At 45.1% G+C, this 21714-nt stretch overlaps 1 protein-coding gene across 2 annotated transcripts in view; it reads right to left on the minus strand.

Moving 5' to 3' along the window:
- Window positions 1-19540, minus strand: part of SCCPDH (saccharopine dehydrogenase (putative)) — a 36269-nt gene extending 16729 nt beyond the window's left edge. The window contains exons 1-5 of one of the 2 annotated variants that reach the window (XM_045796443.2): window positions 19233-19540; window positions 17675-17787; window positions 11738-11818; window positions 9464-9593; window positions 5578-5627 (exon numbers count right to left, since the gene is read on the minus strand). In XM_045796443.2, coding sequence (XP_045652399.2) covers window positions 5578-5627; window positions 9464-9593; window positions 11738-11818; window positions 17675-17787; window positions 19233-19422 — 564 coding nt within the window. In that variant the 5' untranslated portion in view covers window positions 19423-19540. The remainder of the gene's footprint in view (window positions 1-5577; window positions 5628-9463; window positions 9594-11737; window positions 11819-17674; window positions 17788-19232) is intronic. The other variant, XM_045796436.2, reaches the window with a different exon arrangement.
- Window positions 19541-21714: the final 2174 nt, after the last annotated feature.

Below are 21714 nucleotides of genomic sequence, written 5' to 3' on the forward strand. Positions count from 1 at the left end.
CTGAAGTCCTAACTGCTAATAACCTGAAATGTGACCTTATTTGAAAATGGCATTGTAGACATAATTAGTTAGAGTGAGGTCATCCTGGAGTAGGTAAGCCCCTGTCCTTAACAGACAGGGGAAATGTGGACACAGGCATGCCCACATGGAGCATGCCATGTGACAATGGAGCAGAGATCAGAGCACAGCACCCACACACCTCGAATGCCCAAGACAGCCAGCAAACCACTAGAAGCCAGGAGAGAAACCCGGAGCAGATTCTCCCTCAAAGCCACTGAAGGAACCGAGCCTACCAACACCTTGATCTCCAACTTCTATCCTCCAGAACTGTGAGAATAATAAATTTCAGTTTTTTAAGCAATCCAGTTTGTGGTAGTTTGTTCTGACAGGCCTAGAAAACTAATGTAGATGCAAACTACCAAAACTGACTTAAGAGGAAATAGAAAATCTCAGCAAACCTGTAAGAAGTAAAGACATTGAACTAATAATCAAAAAACTTCCCAGAAAGAAAAGCCGAGGAGATGATCTCATTGATGAATTCTACCAAACATTTAAAGAAGAACACCAATTCTTGGTAAACTCTTCCTAAAAGGCCAGTACTAATTACCCTGATACCAAAACCAGACAAAGACATCACCAGAAAACCACAGACCAACATTCCTTATGAATATAGATGCAAAAATCATCAACAAGATACTAGCAAACTAAATCCAGCAATATATAAAAGGATTACGCACTATGACCAAGTGGGATTTACCCCAGCAACGTAAGGTTGGTTCAACATATGCAAATCAATCTTAAGTAATACACTGTAAGAAGAGAATAAAAAACAAAAACCACATGATCATCTCAACAGATGCAGAAAAAACATTTGATAAAATATAACACCCTTCACATTAAAAACACTCAACAAACTAGGAATAGAAGGAAATTTCCTCAACCTGATAAAGAGCATCTATAAAAACCCACAGCTAGACAAGGATGTCAGCTCTCGCCACTTTCTGCTCCCCATTGTACTGGAGGGTCTAGCCAAGGAAATCAGGTAAGAAAAAGAATTTTTTCAGCACTTTATGAAACTCATTTGCCTATAGATTTCTTTGGAATTTCCTACAGTCACAATTATATGATCTGCTGCAAACAGTTTTGTTTCTTCCTTTTTTTTTTTTTTAAGATTTTATTTATTTGAGAGAGAGAGCAAGTGAGAGCATGAGCGGGTAGGAGAAAGAGAAGCAGGCTCCCCACTGAGCAGGGAGCCTGACGTGGGGCTTGACTCCAGGATCCCAGGATCATGACCTGAGCCAAAGGCAGGTGCTTAACCGACTGAACCACCCAGGCGCCCCTTGTTTCTTCCTTTCTGACCTATATACAGTTTCTTTCTCTTTTCCTGCATTACTGATCTGGCTACGATCTGGCTGAAGTGATGGGCACCCAGATCTTATTCCTGAGCTCAGAGCAAAAGTTCTCAATGTTAAACACTGGGTATCATCTTTATTATAGCTTTTTAAAAAAAGATCATCTTCCCTTCTACTCCTGGCTTGCGGTAAGTTTTCATCATGAATAGATGGTACATTTTACCACACTTTTTCTCTATTTTCTGAGATGATCCTAAGACTGTCCTCCTTTAACCTGTTAGTGAGGCGGATTATAACAATTATATAATATCAAACCTCCCATTCCTCTCTAAAACTAACTTGGTCAAAATGTATTTTTCTTATGTATTACTGCTTTTAATTTGCTAATATTTTATTCAGGATGTTCACATCTACGTTCCTAGAACAAAAAACTGTACTGTACTTTTGCATTCTGCAATTGTTCTTGTAGAGTTTTAGAATTAAGATTAAGTTCATCTTGTCCACTCAAGTGAGCCAACAAACACTTACTGAGCTCCTACTATGTGACCAGCACTGTTCTGGGTGCTTGGTGACTTAAAAAGACAAAGATCCTTCTTTTTGTGGTGTTCGAATTCCAGAGAGGGGGGCAAACTCAATAAAAAACACAATACATAGGCTTCAGAGGGTGAGAAGTACTATAGAAAGAAAGGAGAAGAGTAGATACGATGAACTGAAAATGATGGGCAAGGGAATTACGTTTGCAATTTTAAATGGGACTTGATCAGGAAAGTGACATTTGAGAAAAGACCTGAAGGAGATGAGGGTGTCAGTCACGCAAACATCTCTGAGAAGTATTTCCAGGAGGAGCGGACAAAAGGGGACAGACAGAAGTGTGCGGGCAGGTTCAAGGGGGCACAGAGGTCAGTGTAAATGAGGGAGAATGAACGGGGGTGACGTGTGGGAGGGGAGGCTGGACAGGGAACAGGGGCCACGTCCCTTATATTCTTGCATGCTACTGGAAGGACGCAATCCAAGGGAGGTCTGACAAGGACCATCCTGGCTCTGTGTTGAGCAGGGACACTATAGGGACAGGAGGTAGCGAGAATAAGGCGGTAGACAGAGAAGTGCTGACGAGTGACCAGATTCCAACATATCGTGAAGGCAGAATCAATAGGATTTCCTGACAGACAGGATTTCGGTTTCAGAGAAGAGAGAGAGCAAGGATCCCGCTGTTTGATCTGAACGTGGGGAAGGACGCCACTACCAACTGAGATGGATACGAATGACCTGAGGTTGGATCACATTTGGAAAGGAGAAACAGGAGGTCAGTGATGGACAAGACACAGTCTGAGAGATCTATCAAGTGTTCAAGTGGAGATGTCAAGTAGGTGACTGGATGTTTTAAATCTGGAGTTTAGAAAAAAGGTCTGGGTTAATGACATAAATTTAAAACACATTCCATCTTATGCAAATATACAGAGATTTTCATGTTATCTCTCCAGTGATTTCTGGTATAATTGCACTGTAGTCCAAAACACACTCTAGGATAGGGGATGGCAAACGATCTCTAAATGGTCCCATTCGTAGCTTTTACAGGCCACAGATGGCCTCTCCTACATAGTCTTCTTTGTATTTCTATTATAGCCCTTTAAAAATATAAAAATCATCCTTAGCTTGTGGGCATATAAAAAAGGCCATGGGCTGGGGCACCTGGGTGGATCAGTTGGTTAAGCATCCAGCTCTTGGTTTCAGCTCAGGTTGTGATCTTATGATCTCAGGGTTGTGAGATCGAGCCCCATGTCGGGCTCCACGTTCAGCATGGAGTCTGTTTGAGATTCTCTCTCCCTCTCCCTCTGCCCCTCCCACTCATGCTCGCTCGCTCTCTTTATCTCTCATAAATAAATCTTAAAAAAAAAAAAAAAAAGGCTATGGGCTGACCTGCTTTAGGCCACAATGGCCACTATGTAAGCCACCACACACACACATGGAACATTTCCATCACTGCGGGAAGACTGACCGGAAAGACAGGACTATTCTACAGTGTATGATTTCAATCCTCTGAAAGTCCAGCATGTGGTCTATGGTACAATTTTGTGTGTAAAATAAAAAAAGCTCCAGGGGAAAAGAAAGATAAGGAGGGACAGGAGAACAATTCAGTGACTAGGGACACACAGACTCTGTCCCATCCTTGTATAATTCGGGCTGTGGATCTCGCTTTAGGGGGAACGAGAGAGGGCGCTACACTCGTACGGATGCTTTGACTCTCTTGTCCTGAGTTAAGCCCCAACTCTAAGTTTGAATAATATTAATAAAAATAATACTTACTAACATTTACTGAGCAATTTGCTGGCTGCCAACCTGTGTTATGATTTAGAGTCACTGACTCAGTGACCATATGACGTCAATACTATTACCATCTCCTTTGATAGATGAAGGAAGAGAGGCACTGTGAGGACAGTGTAGTGACTTGCCCATGCTCACGTCACTGGGAAGTGGCAGAGCCCGAATTCAAGCCCAGGCAGTCCTGCTTCAAAATCCGGCTGGACTCAGTAAGCAGGGGCTCTTCTATCCCTCTAGTAAAGGGAAGACGCTGTCATTATGTCATCTCGTCTTTCCACCTGCATCTCCTGCTGCTCTTTCAAAAGCAGCTTCTTTTCTGTTCTACCAGTTTTCTCACGATCTCTCTGCTGTGACATCTGGGTTTTGTCGGTCCTGCAGCAATTCCCTGCGATCCTCCACCTCGTCTTCTGCGTATAAAACTCTTTCCTATCTGGAACATGTTCCATGTTGGACAGATGGGCCTGACTCTGTGGTCCCCCCTCCAGAGGCCTGTGACCCAGGCCTAGGCAATCGGACCATGCCGTTACACCAGGTCATACTGACGGGCTCAAGAATAGCCCAATGGCCCAATACTTGACTGATCTTTCCTATCATGTGATACATCAACTCTGCTAGCTGTTCCTGGGAAATGAGGAACTTTATGGACAATGTATCCCTGGGACTGCCAGCCCCTTCCCTGCCAGGCTGAGGGCCGCACAGAGGAACCCAGAAGATATGAAGTATCCACCTGCAGAATCAGGAAATTCCTTTTAGTGTTGCTGGTTTAAACCAGACAGAGCTGGGTTCTACTCATGCTCCCCAAAATTCAAGCATGTCTCTCATTCTTGCCTCTGCACCTTTGTTCAGGTGACTGTCTCTGATCTTCCAAATGCTATTTCCTTCTCAGGGCTAAACTCCACAAGGCCTCTAGGAGGCCTTCCCCAAGTACCCTGGCCCACTATCACTTCCCTTTCTTCAGATCTTCCAGTGGGTGTTCTCTGTAACCACAGATTTAGCGTGTTTTAGACAGCTCTTTGTGTTACCTGATCCCACAATCTGGACGACTAGAACCATTACTCTTACCCATACATGCTCCATACCATCCCGCAGCTACGTCCCGAGGATGCTACCCCCTTCCCCTCCCCCCCAGCTCCACGGCACCAACCTCTGAAACCCAGTCCATGCCCAGCTTCTCCAGACAGCTCCTACCTCTGGCCTCCCAGCTGGATTTACTCTCCATTCTCAGAATCCTCCAGTATTTCACCTGATCTCTTTAAAATCTCTCTCCTGCCAAGCTATGTTATTATCTCTTCCAGGACAGATCTGCACCTTCTTCGTTTCTGTGTCACACTCCCTTGCACTACTATATATATTTGTACCACCACAGAGGACTTGTTGAATGAATGGATTTTAGAGAGCCTCAAGTGTAGACCTAGAATAGGGTCAGACCCTGCTGGCGATAAAATTCTTATTGTAAACACGGGCCTCCAGGAATGTGGCCATCTCAGGTCTCGTGTTCCCAAACAGGCTGGACATTCAGTGATGACATCGTCTATCCTTTATGGCCACGACAGCACCGGACTGTGAGGCCCCCAAGTGCACAGACTTGGACTAAGGTGAGGACCGAATTGGCTGACAGCATTTGTTACACAACAACGAGAGCTATTTTGGTGCTGGGATCATGGTAACTCGTTCTAATACAGTGAACCACGCAGCTGGTTTTAACAAAATTCTATTTTAAGTCTAAGTAATTCCCAGCAATCTACCATCTTTACTTTTTTAAATCAAACATAGTGACTTTCACACCCTAAAAATTACAAATATATATGAAATTTAATTCATCTAAATCCTTTTTGGAGGCATGCATCATTTCCAAGATGTTTTTACTGTTAACTTTAAAAAACAGCTGAGAAACAGAAAAACTAACCTCAGGTCCAGAATGTATAGTCAGGAAACTTTCCACAGCAGTCAGAGTGCCTACAAGAGCAGAACAGTAAAGTGAAATCAAATAAAATCTATGTAACTAAGACATGCAGTAATTAATTATTCCTATTTTTTAAAAGATTTTATTTATTTATTAGAGAGACAGCACGAGTCGGGGGGAGGGGCAGAGGGAGAAGCAGACTCCCCACTGAGCAGGGAGCCCAATGTGGGGCTCGATCCCAGGACCCCAAGATCATGACCTGAGCCGAAGGCAGACACTTAACCAACTGAGCCACCTAGGCGCCCCAAATTATTCCTATTTATTTAGGGACCACTTTTACCAAGCCTACAGCAGATATAGTCAGAAAATCTGTACTGCTGGGGCGCCTGGGTGGCGCAGTCGTTAAGCGTCTGCCTTCGGCTCAGGGCGTGATCCCGGCGTTCTGGGATCGAGCCCCACATCAGGCTCCTCTGCTATGAGCCTGCTTCTTCCTCTCCCACTCCCCCTGCTTGTGTTCCCCTCTCTCGCTGGCTGTCTCTGTCAAATAAATAAATAAAATCTTAAAAAAAAAAAAAAAAGAAAATCTGTACTGGTAATAGGTTCATTATGTGACTGGAAACAGATTTACGAAGCAGCTGAAGCCAGGTAACTTGTCCGAAAGGGCAGTTTAGAATAAAGTCTAAGGGCTAGTACCGGCAAAATCTGTTCTAGTAGTATTCAAACTGACACTAAAGATCTCTTCCAACGAGGCAACGATTTAGTTCACTCACTCACTCTGGAAGGCCGTCAGCACACAGTTCTCAGAATTACATCTGTGGGATGAATTCTGTTTTCCGGTATGACTGCTTTCAAGAAGGCTTAGTAGTAGTGATTAATAATGAATGTGCAGAAAACATATCAAAATGGCCTCTGTGATGGCTTATAAAATACTTAAAATAAGGCTGTTAAAAGGAAATAAAAATATAATAAGTATAAAGAATAGAAAATCAAAGCCAGAAAAAGAGGGAGAAATCAACTATGTAACCACGAGGACTAATACACAGGCACACTGGTTAATTAGTCGTTGAGTTTCTCGAGAGCAGTAAAACAAAAGAAAAACCTAATGGACTAATTCTCAAAATCTGATAAAATGAAATACAGCAATTTCTTTTTTTTTTTTAATTTAGTTGAGAGAGAGAGCAGGAGCACAGAGGGAGAAGGAGAAGCAGGCTCCCCGCTGAGCAGGAAGCCTGATGCGGAACTCGATCTCAGGACCCCGAGATCATGACCTGAGCTGGAGGCACACACTTAACCGACTGAGCCACCCAGGTGCCCCAAAATACAGCAATTTCTTAAGATGGTGTTCCTAGTTTAATTCCAAGAGAAAACGAAATCTGGGGCCTTAGGAAGCTGACCCTGAGAAAGAGAACGAACAACCTTGTCACCAACAATGAGAACCACAGTCATCTAGATGCTGTCCGGTGACCGCTGACACACACTTAGATCACGAAGGGTAACTCCCTGAGGTGACTCTGGGGGTCGCTAAGAGAACGCAGCCTGGGTTTAGGGCTCCGTGATCCACCCCAGCCACAGAAAGAACGTGGACCGCCTAAGGCAACACACAATAAGATGTGGACCACTTGTACCAAACCGTCAGTGGGGACACTTGTTGAAGTGCTCACGTGCAGGGTTCAGCAGCTGAAGACAAAGTTTTTAAACAAGGCTTAAAGTAATATTTCTCCCTTAAAAGAAAAAAAGACCTATTCGAAAAAACAGATACTATTAAATATTTTAAAAACCTTAGGAAGAAATATGTAAAACTATCATGAAGAAAATGCCTGAATTTTAGAGACTTAAAAGTATTTTTTTGATAAATGGAGACCTACCAGGTCCATGATTTTAAGACTCAATGTTTTAAAGATGTTCAGTTGGGGGGCACCTGGGTGGCTCAGTCAGTTAAGCAACCAGTCTTGGTTTCAGCTCAGGTCTTGATCTCAGGGTCCTGGGATCGAGCTCCATGTCAGGCTCCACGCTAAGCGTGGAGTTTGCTTGGGACGCTCTTCCTCTCCCTCTGTCCCTCCCCAGCTCTCTCTCTCAAATACATAAATAAACCTCTAAAAAAAAAAAAAAAGATGTTCAATTTGTGTTGTTCTTTTTATTTGGAATGGTTCTAGCATTTCATCACTGAGTATGATATTGGCTATTGTCTTTCGACATTAATTTTGTTAATAAAGTATTCTATTCCTAAATTCCTAAAAATCTGCAATTGGTAAATGGCATGAATTTTCAAATCATTTACTGAGATGGGCATCTAGCTTTTCACCTTCGATATACCGATGTGATGATTATGTAACTTCCTAATAAATCTTGGTCTTGATATATTATTCTTTTAAAATGCCATTGGGGGTGCCTGGGTGGCTCAGTCATTGAGTGTCTGCCTTCGGCTTGGGGTATGATCCCGGAGTTCTGGGATCGAGCCCCACATCGGGCTCCTCCGCTAGGAGCCTGCTTCTTCCTCTCCCACTCCCCCTGCTTGTGTTCCCTCTCTCGCTGTCTCTCTCTCTCTAATAAATAAATAAATTCTTTTAAAAAAATGCCATTGAATACTTATTAAAATTTTATTTAGCATTTTTTTACTACTAATTTCACAAAGCAAGACTGATTTGTAGCTTTCTTCTTTTTTTGGTGCTATGTATCTGGAGCTTTGGTTTGAGTTACGTTAACTTTTCAATATAAACTGAAACACTTTCCATCTTGTTAAGCTCTAAGACAGTTTATATGACACCAGAGTTACCTGTTTCATGTCATTTTCTCAATGGACCCTTTTACAATATGCAGGACATTAGTAACTTCCACTGTTTAAACATAACATTGAATTTTTTCCATTTTTTTATAAGATAAAGGGTTTTTAGTTCTAAACTGGTATTATTTATATCAAAAAGCTTTTAGGCAGAGCATAATAAGGGCGCCTGGGTGGCTCAGTTGGTGAAGCCCCTGCCTTCGGCTCAGGTCATGATCTCGCGGTCCTGGGATCGAGCCCTGAGTTGGGCTCCCTGGAGTCTGCCTCTCCCTTTCCATTTGCCCCTCCTCCAGCTCATGCTCTCTCAAATAAAATCTTAAAAAAAAAGTAAACCTTTAACAGCTACAAAAATTATATTCTTTTTTTTTTTTTTTAAGATTTTATTTATTTATGTGACAGACAGCCAGCGAGAGAGGGAACACAGCAGGCGAGTGAGAGAGGAAGAAGCAGGCTCCCAGCGGAGGAGCCCGATGTGGGACTCGATCCCAGAACGCCGGGATCACGCCCTGAGCCGAAGGCAGACGCTTTAACAACTGCGCTACCCAGGCACCCCCAAAAATTATATTCTTAAATGTGTTAATTCCTAAACCAAGCAAGTTTGAATTATAATGGCTGTCAGATATTCCTTTTCCAGAAATTTTACAGCTTTAACCCTAAGTTGAGACAATGGATAATTCCTCACTTTGGAATACACACAGTACTAACCACATCTCAAAAAATAGTGTCAACAGCATTTTATAACAAGTATAGCTGTGTTAAAAACAAAGCATGTGGGGTTTTTTTTATTTTTAAAATTTTTTAAATTTTTATTTTTTTTTTTAGAGAGGCTAGAGCAGGGGTGAGCGGAGAGAATCCCAAGCAGGCTCCACACCCACCGCAGAGCCTGACACAGGGCTTGATCCCACGACCCTGAGATCACGACCCAGCCGAAATCGGGAGTTGGATGCCTAACCAACTGAGCCACCCAGGTGCCCCAAACAAATCATGTGTTTTAGCATTACCCATTCATAGTTACGTTTCTCTTCCCAACTAGATTTTAGTTTGTCACAGTTACAAACATGAAGATTTTCTACTGTTAAATTCAATTACTGCTTAGTGACTGATAATTACCGTTCATCTTATTTCTGGTGTATATGACGCCCAGATCTGCTGGGATGGAGTCAAAGCCACTGCTTCCAATGATATAAGACCCTTTTTCTGCAGCTTTCTCATTATACTTCCAATACATTAATTCCAGAAACTACAAAATTCAGGACAAAAATCTGATTAATTCCAGACCCTTTTTCTGCAGCTTTCTCATTATACTTCCAATACATTAATTCCAGAAACTACAAAATTCAGGACAAAAATCTGATCAGAACTATACAGAAACATTTAAATCAGCATTAAATGACAGACCTTAAAAGACAAAGCAATTACATTTTGAAAATGCTCACCCAATATGGCTTTTAGTGAAATATTTACTGTGGAAATGTTTTCCACTTATTCAGCAAATATTTACTGTGCATCTACCACGTGCCAAGTAGTGTAGGGCACAGGCTGATCTGACTTAATGACACTATTAACTTTTTCAAAATGACTTTTAAATGCAAAAGTAATATTACGAAAAACTAAATTAACATGCCAAAAAATACAAAGACAGCAAGAAAACATCACGCAAATCCTACTACTCAGAGGGACGTTATCACAGACCTGGATCGGCGCAGATATATACTTGGGACGAAGAAAGTGGTAGGAGAGGAGGGCATGGAAGAGGAGAATTACGTCTGTTCAAATCCTCTGCCTGTTTTTACAAATTACGTTTAGAATGGTTTGAGATTCACAGAAAATTTGAGTAGTGGAGAGTTCCCGTGTACCCCGACCCAGTTTCTCCTATTGTTAGAGCTTTGCCATTAACATTTGTTACAATTAATGAACCAATACTGGTAACATTACCATCAGCTAAAGTCCATACTTTATTCAGATTTCCCTAGTTTTTACCTAATGTCCTTGTTCTCCCCCAGGAACCCACGTTACATTTAGCTGTCATGTGTCCCGAGGCTCCTCAGACTCTCAGGACCCTGACGGTTTGAGGACTTTCGATCAGGTATTTTGTAGTGTGCCCCGCTACTGGAATTTTTCTCCTGACTACCCTGGGGTTACAGCATTTCGTGACATTCTGTCAAGGGTCCGTACCGTCACCATGACTTACCAGCATGGGTGGTGACCCTGAACACCTGGCTGAGGTAGTTACTTGTCAGGCTTTGCCCCCGTGAAGTTACTCTCTTCTTCCCTCCCATCCATACTGTTCTCTTTGGGAGGGAGTGACTATGTGCAGCGTCCGCCCGAAGAAGGGGTGGGGAGTCACGCTCCCCGCCTCGAGGGTGGAGTAGTTACGCAAGCTCTTTGGGATTCTTCTGCACAGAACATTTGTCTCTACTCATCCTTTTGCCTGCTTTTAATTGGGTGATTTGAATTTGTGTTATTGCGTTATTGTGTTATTAAAGAGCTCTTTATATAGTCTGGTTTTGGTATCACTTTTATTGTAGCTTATAAAATACGTTAGAAATGTTTCATCATTTTCTTTGCACTGGTATTTTTTTTTTTTTAAATAAGACAGGAATTGGTTTCTGTTTCATTCATGTTTCCTACCTCTTCTTGAATCAATTTTGATAATTTCCCCCTTCTGAGGAGTTTCCAGTACATGACTATACTGGCACACTGGGGATGACAACAGCAGGGACTGCAGGGACAGAGGAGGTGACGGTCTCTGAGGAGCTGGGTGCTTACAGACATCCACTTCCTGCAGCCAGGCAAAGCTCAGCTGGAGTCCTGGTCCCTCTAGTGAGTGGTGGCAGGACTCTGAGCCGCATGACTTAACCCCCTCAGCTTCAGTTTCCTCATCCACAAAATAGGCAAGACGACACCAACTTTACGGGAACGTGGAACGTTCCGATGACATAAAATGCTTTATTAGTAGAGTGTCGGGCGTGCGGTAAGCCCTCGAGTGTGACTATCTAAAATGTTTACGTTTACACCTCATTTTCTGTAATGTTGTAAAGGTGTCTGATTACAGAAAGGGAATTCACTATGACAAAGTTACAAAAATGAGATTCTAAGAATTTACACACAGCGCCCCATTTTAATTAAATCCATGCACAGTGGGCAGCAGCTACAGAAACCAGCACATCCTACAGACCAAAACCTGGAAGAGACAAGGTGGTAAGGAAGAAAACAAGTCAAGAAGATGGAAGAAAAGACCTGACTGTTGTGCTCTCCTTCAAGCTGTCAGCACCAGGGAGGGGTCACCGACTTCTAAAATCGGTCTGCAAAACGGCACGAGATATTTCCTGCTCTAACAGAGGTTGTGCTGCCAATGCTGTCTTTCCCTCTCATTTGACGCACCTGAGGTTCTCCGCAGATGTCGATACAGCTGGTTCCATTTTCGATACATGCTTTTACTACAGGTTCTCCATAAAATCGGTACTGAGGGGAATAAAGAAAACCAAACGTTTACTCTTACTTAGCAAGCTTGAAGATTTATTCATTTATTTGAGAGAGAGAGAGAGAGAGAGAAAAATGCGTGCACACAGGGGGACACGGGCAGAGGGAGAGAGAGAATTTCAAGCAAACTCCAGGCTGAGTGCAGAGCCTGATGCAGGGGTTCGATCCCACGACTCTGAGACCATGACCTGAGCCGAAATTGAGAGACTGACAGGGAACTGACTGAGCCACCAGGTGCCTCTTACTTAGCAAGCATAAATGAATGAAATGCCATTGAGTTGTGCAAGTACAGTCTTGGTTATTAAGAATCAAACATTAATAAAGGAGCCAAAAGATAAATCAAGAAAATCACATAACTGTGCCATGCCACTTCTCACAGTGTAAACTGTGAGGCACAATGGAATTAGAGGAACAGGTGCTAACCTCTAACTGAAAACCAAATGGGAAGTTTAACAGAACAAGTGATTCATCTGAGTTGAATTCTGAAGAATAAGGATTTTCGAGGAAAAAGAAAAATCCTGATAAAGGGAAAAGTATATGTGAAGGTGTGAGAAAGGGATAGGGTACCTGAAGCTGAGAGTACTTGAAAGGGGAGAGGTGGGCCTGGAAAGGAACACTGGGGTCAGACCAGGATTACTAGGCTGTCCTGGAGAATTTGAAATAGAACAATGGTGTAAGATTTATAGAAAACACACATCACCCTGCCTTCCCTACTGGAAAACGAAACCCACGGCCGGTAAGAAATGACAAAAGGCTCAACTAAGGAAGGGGATGGATACACCGAGGATGAGATTATTAAAGAGGCAGAAATGACTGGGCTTGCAGATTAGACAGACAGGGGGCCAATGGACATGGGGGTTATGGGTAGTATCAGCCAAAATAAAGACCAACAGGAAGAGGAGAAAGTTTGTCACTATGAATGGCATCACTCTCCTCAAAATTCTCAAGTGAGAAATCTAGAAGCTGTTTTTGACTCCACCTACCCTGGAAGTCACCCAGTTTTATCGAATTAGTTCCTTAAAAATCTCAGATCAGTTCCCTCCCGTCTACACGTCCAAATCTGAGTTTACACCCTTACCACCTCTCATGAGATTTACTATACAAAGTAACTGGCTTCACCGCAGCCAAGGTAGCCCCATGTCCAAAGAAACACCAAATTATTATTCTAAAATAAAAATCTGACGTCACCTTTGCTTCCATCACATATACATATCTCTCAAAACCCTTGGCTGGCTCGGCAGTGCCTGTATTTACTGTAGAAAGTCCAAAGTTCTTAGCATGTCACAAAAAGCATCAGGTCACACCACAACCCCTTCACCCTCATATTCCGGCAGCTCCCAACTCTCTGTAGTTTCCTAAACATGCTATTTCTTCACCCTCCACAACCCGGAGCCCCCTCCTCTACTCGTGGCTGCCAGGCTAGCTCCCGGCCCCTCCAGTCTCAGCCTTCTGGCCTTGGGCTAACTCCCCACGCTCAGCTTGTGAGCTACGGCCTGTCAGCCACTCGGTTTATCTAGAAGTACTGGCGAGCTGCAGGAAAGCCTTAATGGGGTTTTTAAAATAATAAGAGCTCCTTCTGGAAAAAGTATGTGCTTCCCTATTCACCACAGTCCCCCCATTCCCCACGTTGCATTCTGCCTCAACTGGCCCACCTTCTCTCTCCTCCAGGCAATCCGAGGTTGAGACTTCTGCACTAATGTCCCTATATTAGTATGTTTTTGGTTTTTCTCTACTTTCTACCCTTGTGCTTTTATGAGATAAATGGACAAACGGCAACAAACCTTGATCTCAGAGGAGACCTTTCCCCCCAGTGAAGCCAATTAGCTTATAGATCAAAACCGCAATCCTGCTTTCGGGGGGGAGGGGGGGTCTACTACGTAGGCAGGCTTGCCTCAGTGGGCCCACGGACCCAGGCCCTCAGTTGTGGAACTACATATCAGTATGTTTATTCGTGCTACTTCTTATAGGAAACACAAAGAAAACAAAGAAATTTTATTAATAGTTAATACATGAACTGACCTGGGCCCATTCCCTGGGCCACGTGAAGTGGTCACGTGTTGAATGGAGGCTACACAAGGGACCCTGAGGACAGCCCGGGAGGGCCCCACATGCAGAGGGGCCCACAGTGACACCCTCCTTCATTCACTTTCGGTATATTTCAACCTAATGCTTGTTTACACGTGCCTAAGTAGTTTTATAGATTATCATCTGGTTTTTAACCAAATAAATCTTCACGAAATGGACAAAGAGGTAAAAACAAACAAAAACCTGCAGAGAAATAGGTAATGATCCCAAACTGGCAAAGTGAAAATGCCAATCCCAGGAAAGCCTGGGAAGGAGGTTTGGGGGCAAAACCCTAGAGACTCAGATGCCCATGAAGCATCCAAGTAGAAACATCAAGAAGGTAGCTGGGTCTACCAGTCTGGAGTTTAGGGGGCAGTCCTCACTGCAAGTAACGTAGACATCATCAGCATACACATGCATTGAAAACCTTTCTGACCACAACCCACGCTGAGAAATCCACTTCACGCAGCAGCCTGTGCACAAATATATCGAACTGGAATAGAAGTTTCACAAGCCAGCGCTTACCCAGGTTACATGTAGTTCACCTCAGTTCCTATTCTAGGCTCTCTGATCGTTTTTTGTTTTTGTTTTTTTTTTTTAAGGTGAGTCTCAACTCACTACACTACACTGTTCAAAAATGCTGGCCCAAAATGGTCAGTAGGAAGCACCAAACGAAAACAAACCTGACCCAGCTAGAGTTTCTGTCTGGGATGATGCCAGGTTCTGGAGAGAAGATGGTGAGAGTTACACAACACTGTCAATGTACCAAATGCCACTGATTTGTACACAGAAATGGCTACAAGGGTCATTTTGGTTACGTGTATTTTATTACAACACTAATAATATTTTTTTAGAAGCCTGGCTCAGAGAGTTTGGACAAAGAAGAGCTGGTAAGGCTCGAGCTCTGAGCCTCTGGTACTTAGAGGAAGATGAGAAGACGCAACAGAAGGGACGGGGACAGAGCTGGTGGGCAGGCAGAAAACCTGGGAAGGGCCAGACCCCAGAAGCCACATGCAAGAGGACGTGATCAAGGGGGACAAATGCGGAGAGCTCAGATCAAGGTGAGCTCGGGGAGCTGGTGAGGGCAAAGCAGAGCAGGCTCCTGAAGCAGGGAGGTCTACAGAGGCCTGGCAAGAGTGGTTTAGGACGCAGTGGGAGCTGAGGACGTGGACGCAGAAGGAGAGAGAACGCTTTCAAGGAGTCTGGCTACAAAGGGGGCACAGAAACAGTCCAGTAGAAGGGAAAATGTGATGAAAATGTCAACATGAGGTTCCTCAAATCCTGCACCCAGGAGGAGCGGGGCAATTTTCCCTCCAAACAGGTAAGGCAGAGTCGGGGTAATGCGGGTGAAGAAATTCTCTTTCAACAGCTTCTATTGTCATAGTGGGGAAAAAAGGGGAAATAAAATCATCAGATCGGTGAGGAAAGAGGGATAGGATGCTAAAAATGTGCAGAAAAAGAAGACGCAAAACTCTGCTTCAGACGTAGGAGAGAGAACAGTCTGGGGAAGCGGAACAGCGTCGCTGGAAGTGCTGGGGCCCCACATGGGGCTTGTCACCACATGTTTAAAGCAGGACCATCAGCAAGGGGACGCAGGTACTTGAGACACGCAGAGCTACTGGGTTACGGGCCAACAGGGGGCTCAAGTGCAGGTAACGGGTCTGGAACAACTGGAAAAACCAGTTTTGGTGATTCGATGGGGCACCTGAACCCCAATGTTTATAGAAGCAATGTCCACAATTGCCCAGCTACGGACAGAGCCCAGATGACCTTCGGCGCATGGATAAAGAAGATGTGGTAGATATATACAACGGAATATTACTCAGCCATCAAAAAGAATGAAATCTTGCCATCTGCAATGATGTGGATGGAGGTACAGTGTATTATGCTGAGTGAAGTAAGTCAGAGAAAGGCAAATGCCTTATGACTTCACTCACATGTGGAATTTAAGAAACAAAACAGATGAACATAAGGGAAGGGAAGGAAAAATAAAATGAAAATTGAAAGGAAGGAAAACAATAAGAGACACCGAACTCTAGGGAACAAAGTGAGGGTTGCTGGAGGGGAGGGGGGAGGGAGATGGGGTAGCTGGGTGATGGGCATTAAGGAGGGCACGTGATAGAATGAGCACTGGGTGTTACATGCAACTGATGAATTACTGACCTCTACCTCTGAAACTAATTTAAAAACTAAATAATAAATAAAACATACACACACACAAACCAGTTTTGGGTTTTTCCAGAGTACTGGGGTGGGAAGGGCAAGGAGGCTGGCCGAGGATATACAAAAGAGAATGGTTATAGCAAGAGAGCACAGAACCAAAGTTAATTAGGAATGAGATTAATCTTGGGGCACCTGGGTGGCACAGGCGGTTAAGCACCTGCCTTCAGCTCGGGTCATGATCCCAGAGTCCTAGGATCGAGCCCCACAAGGGGCTCATTGCTCAGTGGAGAGCCTGCTTCTCTCCTCTGCTCCTCCCCCTGCTCATGCTTTCTCTCTCTCTCTCAAATAAATAAAAAAATCTTTAAAAAAAAAAAAAAAAGGAATGAGATTAATCTAAATAAACAATTTAAATACATTTTTACTGGATAATAAAAAAACCCTTCTGCTTTCATTTAAAACATTATTATCAATTTCCTAGGTGTTTAGTTTTCAAACGTTTTGGCAACTATGACGGCTTCCTCAGATCAGTAAATGTCACCAATAGCCACCCTGTGACACAGGCCAAAAGCGTATCCTCTACATCTGCTCTCAAAGCATCCTCTGACCCCAACCGCTTCTCACCACCTCTGCCAACCCCATCCTGTGCTCGGTGTGCCCAGACCATTCCCCTGCGGCGCCCCTCTTACCCCATTTTTCCTCTCTGAATACAAAGAACTACAAAACTGTTAATCAGTCCTGCTCTTGCTTTCAGCCATTCAAAGACTCTGACGTGCTTCAAACCCTGACCTTGCCTGCCATACCCTCTGACCTAACTCCTGGCTTCCTCTCCGACCTGACTTCCCACCTCTGCCCCCTCTGGCATTCCTGCGCGTCTTGCCAAACACACCGCGCTCATCTCAGGACATCTGCAGCCGCCCCTCCCTGGAGCACGCTTCTCCTCAACTCCTCCCGCAGCGCACCCCTCCCCTCACTCGGGGCTCACCACAAATGTCAGGTCCTCACAGAGATCCTCCCTGCCCATCCGCCTCACAGAGACTCGTGCACCAATCTCTCTGTGTCCTTACCCTGCTTGATTTTTCTTCGAAGCGCTTATCACTACCTGCAACTATAACCTTATTTTTCTGTCTCACCCACTGGACTGCAAGCTCCATGAGGGATTTTCCGTTTTGTTCACCCTTATGTCCCAGGTACCCGCTCTAGAGCAGTTTACATGTCATACACATTCAGTGAGCATGTGCTGAATAAATACTATACGAATATCATTTATCAATAAATAAAAAATATATTAGGGGTATATGCTAAGCATTTTTTACTTAAGAAGCATGCAGTAAGAAAAAAAAGCTGGCAATTACAGCAGTAACCAATGAGGGAACCAGCACCCAGTCCCTGAGATGGTGTCACAGAGAGCCTGTCTCTCTCTCTCTCTCTCAGGAGACTATGGTCACATCCACGGGCTCCTCACAAGGAGTGAAAACTCCCCCACACAGGGTTGAAGCCCTGAACCAACTCTTCTGTCCCCCGTCCTTATGTTCCTCTGGAAGAGCAAATACCAGATTCTGCAGGAAATGAATACATTGTTTGTTCCGACACAAAACGGGGCGGATGACTTACTGGTCCCACACAGTTGAGGACAACTGCTGCCTGTTTAGCCATTTCATCTAGTGAGGCTGGATTCGTGGTATCACAAATTATTATTCCAACTTCAGACGGGAGTGTCGGTCTTCCTGAAATAAGAAATAAATCGTTTGAAGCAAATCCTGATACAGTATTAGATGTTCCAGATCGTCTTTTTATAGTCAGTGATGGCAGACTTACTAAATATACTGACAAGAGATAAAACTTTTTAAAACCAGGTAATAAAAAAGAAAAGAAAAAAAGCTATATGGAAAATGGAGTTAATGCTACGGATTGCTAGGAAAAAAATCATTAAACCTTAAAAAAAAATCTAACTTAAGCAACGATAACCCTGTGTAAAATGACAATTTAGCAATCATTTAGATACTGAGTCGATGACTGTCCTGATTTCCTCTCTGCCAAGAATTCCATTATAAACAGTTTCTTATCAACTAGTAACCAATTACACAGGACAAAATGCACAGGTTAAAGGGGTTCTTAACATCAACGTACGAACAAAAAAAGGGCTCTGAGGTAGAAAGCACAGTCTAGGTAAGAACATTGATTACAGGCTTATAATGAGCAAATCATGGGAATTAGTGGAATGCAGGTTTTGATGGATCAAGGTGCATTCCCCACAGTAACTGAACTTGGGCATTATGAATGCTAGGTAGCTAGGCTGCACCTGTACAGTATTGTTGAGCAGGAAAAAGACATGGAAGAAAATATTTAAACAGTGAAATTATTTCTCCTGAAAAAGTAAAACAAACAAAAAACACCAAAAAGCTCTTTGGTCAAGAGTGTATATTGGTGGTGGCAGCAAAAGGATTGTATACTCCCGGGCTCAGTGTGGATTCAGAAGTGAGATGAAGATGAAACGGAAGAATGCAGATGCATTTGTCTGTATGAGGGACGCTCGGGTGGGAAGGAGCCACAGTTAAAGGCTCCGGAGACCTAAACGTGTGTGCGCGGTCTCGCTCGGTCACTCCCGCATGCCCAGCACTTAGGACAGACCCGGCACGGAAAAGACCACGCAGTAAAACTGCTGAATGAATGCAAAAGAATAAGCCTGCTGGTGAGTTCTTACAAGCAAAAAAAGCAACTGAAAAACGAAGGCCACCACGTTACCAAAACCTGGGAAGCTTCCTCGCCCACCGCCAAAACCCAAGGCGAGGGGAGAGGACAAACAGTCCCAAGGAAACCAGTGCCCTCCTTTCCCCTCCGACCTCACGATCAAGGGCCCTCCAGCCCCACCAGGCACCCTGCTCTGGAGGGAGACAGGGTCGGCCGGCCGGGGAAGAACTGAAGTCCTCGGCTGCTGGGCCAACGGGACCCGCCACGCCAACGGGGGCATTCAACAGAGGAGACACGCATTTATGGCTGGGCCTCCTGTATGGAGTGGCACAAAGCCACGACACCCCCAAGCAGCGCTCCTGACGTCCGGCCGGCCCGAGGAGCCCTTGCGGCGCCCCCCCGCCGAAGGACAAACGCTCGCTGCCGGCGACCCGAACCCCTGGACCGAGCGGTACGCCGCTCCCCTCCTCCGCCCCTTTACCCAGCTTCAGGGCAGCCCTCTCCAGCACTCGCTGCAGCTTCTCCCGGGAGCGGCCCGCCACGGCCCAGGGCAGGCGGGAGCTCTGCTCCAGGACCACCTGCTCCCGGGCCACCTCCTGGGCCACGAACTGGCCGGTGAAGCCAGACGCGCCGAACACCACCAGGTGGTAAGGCCTCTCCTTGGTCACCATGACGAGCGCACAGCGAGCCGAAGCCCGGGGAGGGCGGAGTCCACCGCGCCTGCGTCTCACGCCGCGACCCCAGTACCGCGCGCAGCAACTGCCTCCAGCGTGGCCGCCGCCGGCACGCCGCGCTCCCGACGCCTCGCGCGCGCGGCCGCGCAAGGGCCACGCCCACGCCCGCGCCCGCGCCTGCGCCTGGGGCGCTCGGGAGGGCATTGCACCAAGAAGGAGCTGGCAGCAATTCCTGGTGTCTGGAGGGACCCCGCAGCGCGAGAACTGCTTTCCAAGCGTCACGGCCAAGGAGCGTTCGCGAAGTCAGGGCAGGTGGAGGGCGAATGGGTCCTGGGGCCCAGGGATTTGGGGACCCCCTTCATGGTTGTCACTGCCCTGCGGCTCCCTGGGGAAGCAGCTCCCAGAGCTATCCTGCCTTTGAGCTGGGAGGCTAGGGAGATCCTCCAAATGCAAAAGAAAGAAGTTTCTTGAGCTGTGTTATTCATATATCCAGAAACATTTTAACACACATAAGTGAATTAGTAAATGCGTGGGGGAGAAGAGACATCTCCCAGCACAGAATTCCAAATAATTGTGTCGTTACCACCTCCTCCCCTTCGGATGTAGGATTTGCTTGGTGACTCGGGCCAGCTATCTCAGCAGCAAAAATGGGTTTATTTGGAAATAGCAGAGAATTGCAATCCAAAATGAGCTAGGGCAAAATCAGATGCAAGTCCCCAGAAGAAAGGAGGGGAGCCCTTATTTATGGAAGAAAAGGGGAGACTGGGAAGGATTTTATGAACAAAAAGTCCCTCGGAATAAACTGGGAGCTCAGAGTGTAGTAGCTTCTCATTGGCCGAGCTCACTAAATGTAAGCTATTGTTGGCAGTGCTAGTGAGTATAACTGGGAAGTGGATGTATAGGAATTTTGCAAGCAGAAAAGGACTTGTACTTAAAAATTTTTACCTTTCTATATTGTTAAAACATTTGGGCTTTAAAACAAGTGTATAGGACTTTTATAATCATATTTTTAAAAAGGAGCAGAGGCTGGCTTTGCAGAAGGGGCAAGGGGCAGTTGTGGGAATCATGCCTCACCATCTATTGTCCTGTGAGGCCAGGTTCTTGTGGCCCCCAGGGCACATTTTTGGGTCTATTTCAACACACAACAATATGCACAAATCTCACAAACGCTTATTTGAGTAGAGAAAATCCAGGAAAGAAAGAGTAAAATCTGTACAAGTCCATTCATTCAAACTCCAAAAGCAGGCCTGATCTACAGTGACAGGCATCTTGGAAGAATTTGCTTTTGCATCAAGCAGTCTGAGGAGGCGAGGCTCTTCTTGAAGGAATCCTCCACCTGAAGGATTGCCCCCTGGGGCCCAGCACAGAGGGTCATTTCAGCTCTACGGGTAGCACCAAGGAGAAGGAAATCACCCTTGTCGTACAAGAGAAGACAGGTTGGCTTGTGGACAAGGCCGCTGGCCACCATCTCCATGAAGTCAGAGACCCAGCCATCTGTGACTTGGGGCCCGAAAAGAGAGGAAGATGCCTGGACTATCAGCTCGAATGTTCACCAGGTGACATGGCTTCTCTCCCGGAGCAAACTCCAGCCAGGCCCCTCTGAGCCCTCTCCTCAACGAGGCCTCAACCTTGGCCTCTAAGGCCTTGAACAAACACTGATGAAGTTTGTAACAGCTCGAGGCCGCCTTCCAAGGATGATGCTGGACTCCCTTAAAGTGACTGCCTGAGAAAAGTCAAGGCTGCCAAAAGAATTCACTGTTTGTTCCAACCGACTCTGAAGATAGGGCCCCAGCTTCCCTGCCTCTGCAGGAGGGTAGTGAGCTCTAATTACCAAGCCCCGATGAGCTTCACATAGACCAACCCCGTCTTCCCACTTTTTGTCATTCTTCTCTTCCCTGACTCTACGGAGCTCCCTATTCCTTCACAGGCCACCTTGGTTGAATTCAGTTCACACTGGACTCTTTCCTAGCACAATAATATATCACTGATTAAAATCTGCCCTTACCACTTCACCTAGTATCTGGCTTTGTTTATCTTTTTTTTTTTTTTTTTTTTTTTGGAATTAGGCTCTACGCCCAGCATGGGGCTTGAACTCAAGACCCTGAGATCAAGAGTCAAATGTTCTAGTGACTGACCCAGCCAGGTGCCCCCTGGCTTTATGTATTTTGACACAACAAATCAGAAAGAGAGAAAGGAACACAGAGGGAGTTCTCAAGCTATTCCAGAAGAGAACTATACTTGCCAGGTGGGGGTTGTAGGAAGGAGGCAGAAAGCAGAGGTAGGTATGAC

The sequence above is a fragment of the Ursus americanus genome, chromosome 2, assembly GCF_024610735.1.
Source record: "Ursus americanus isolate L20-20 chromosome 2, mUrsAme1.1.p, whole genome shotgun sequence".
Lineage (NCBI taxonomy): Eukaryota > Metazoa > Chordata > Mammalia > Carnivora > Ursidae > Ursus > Ursus americanus.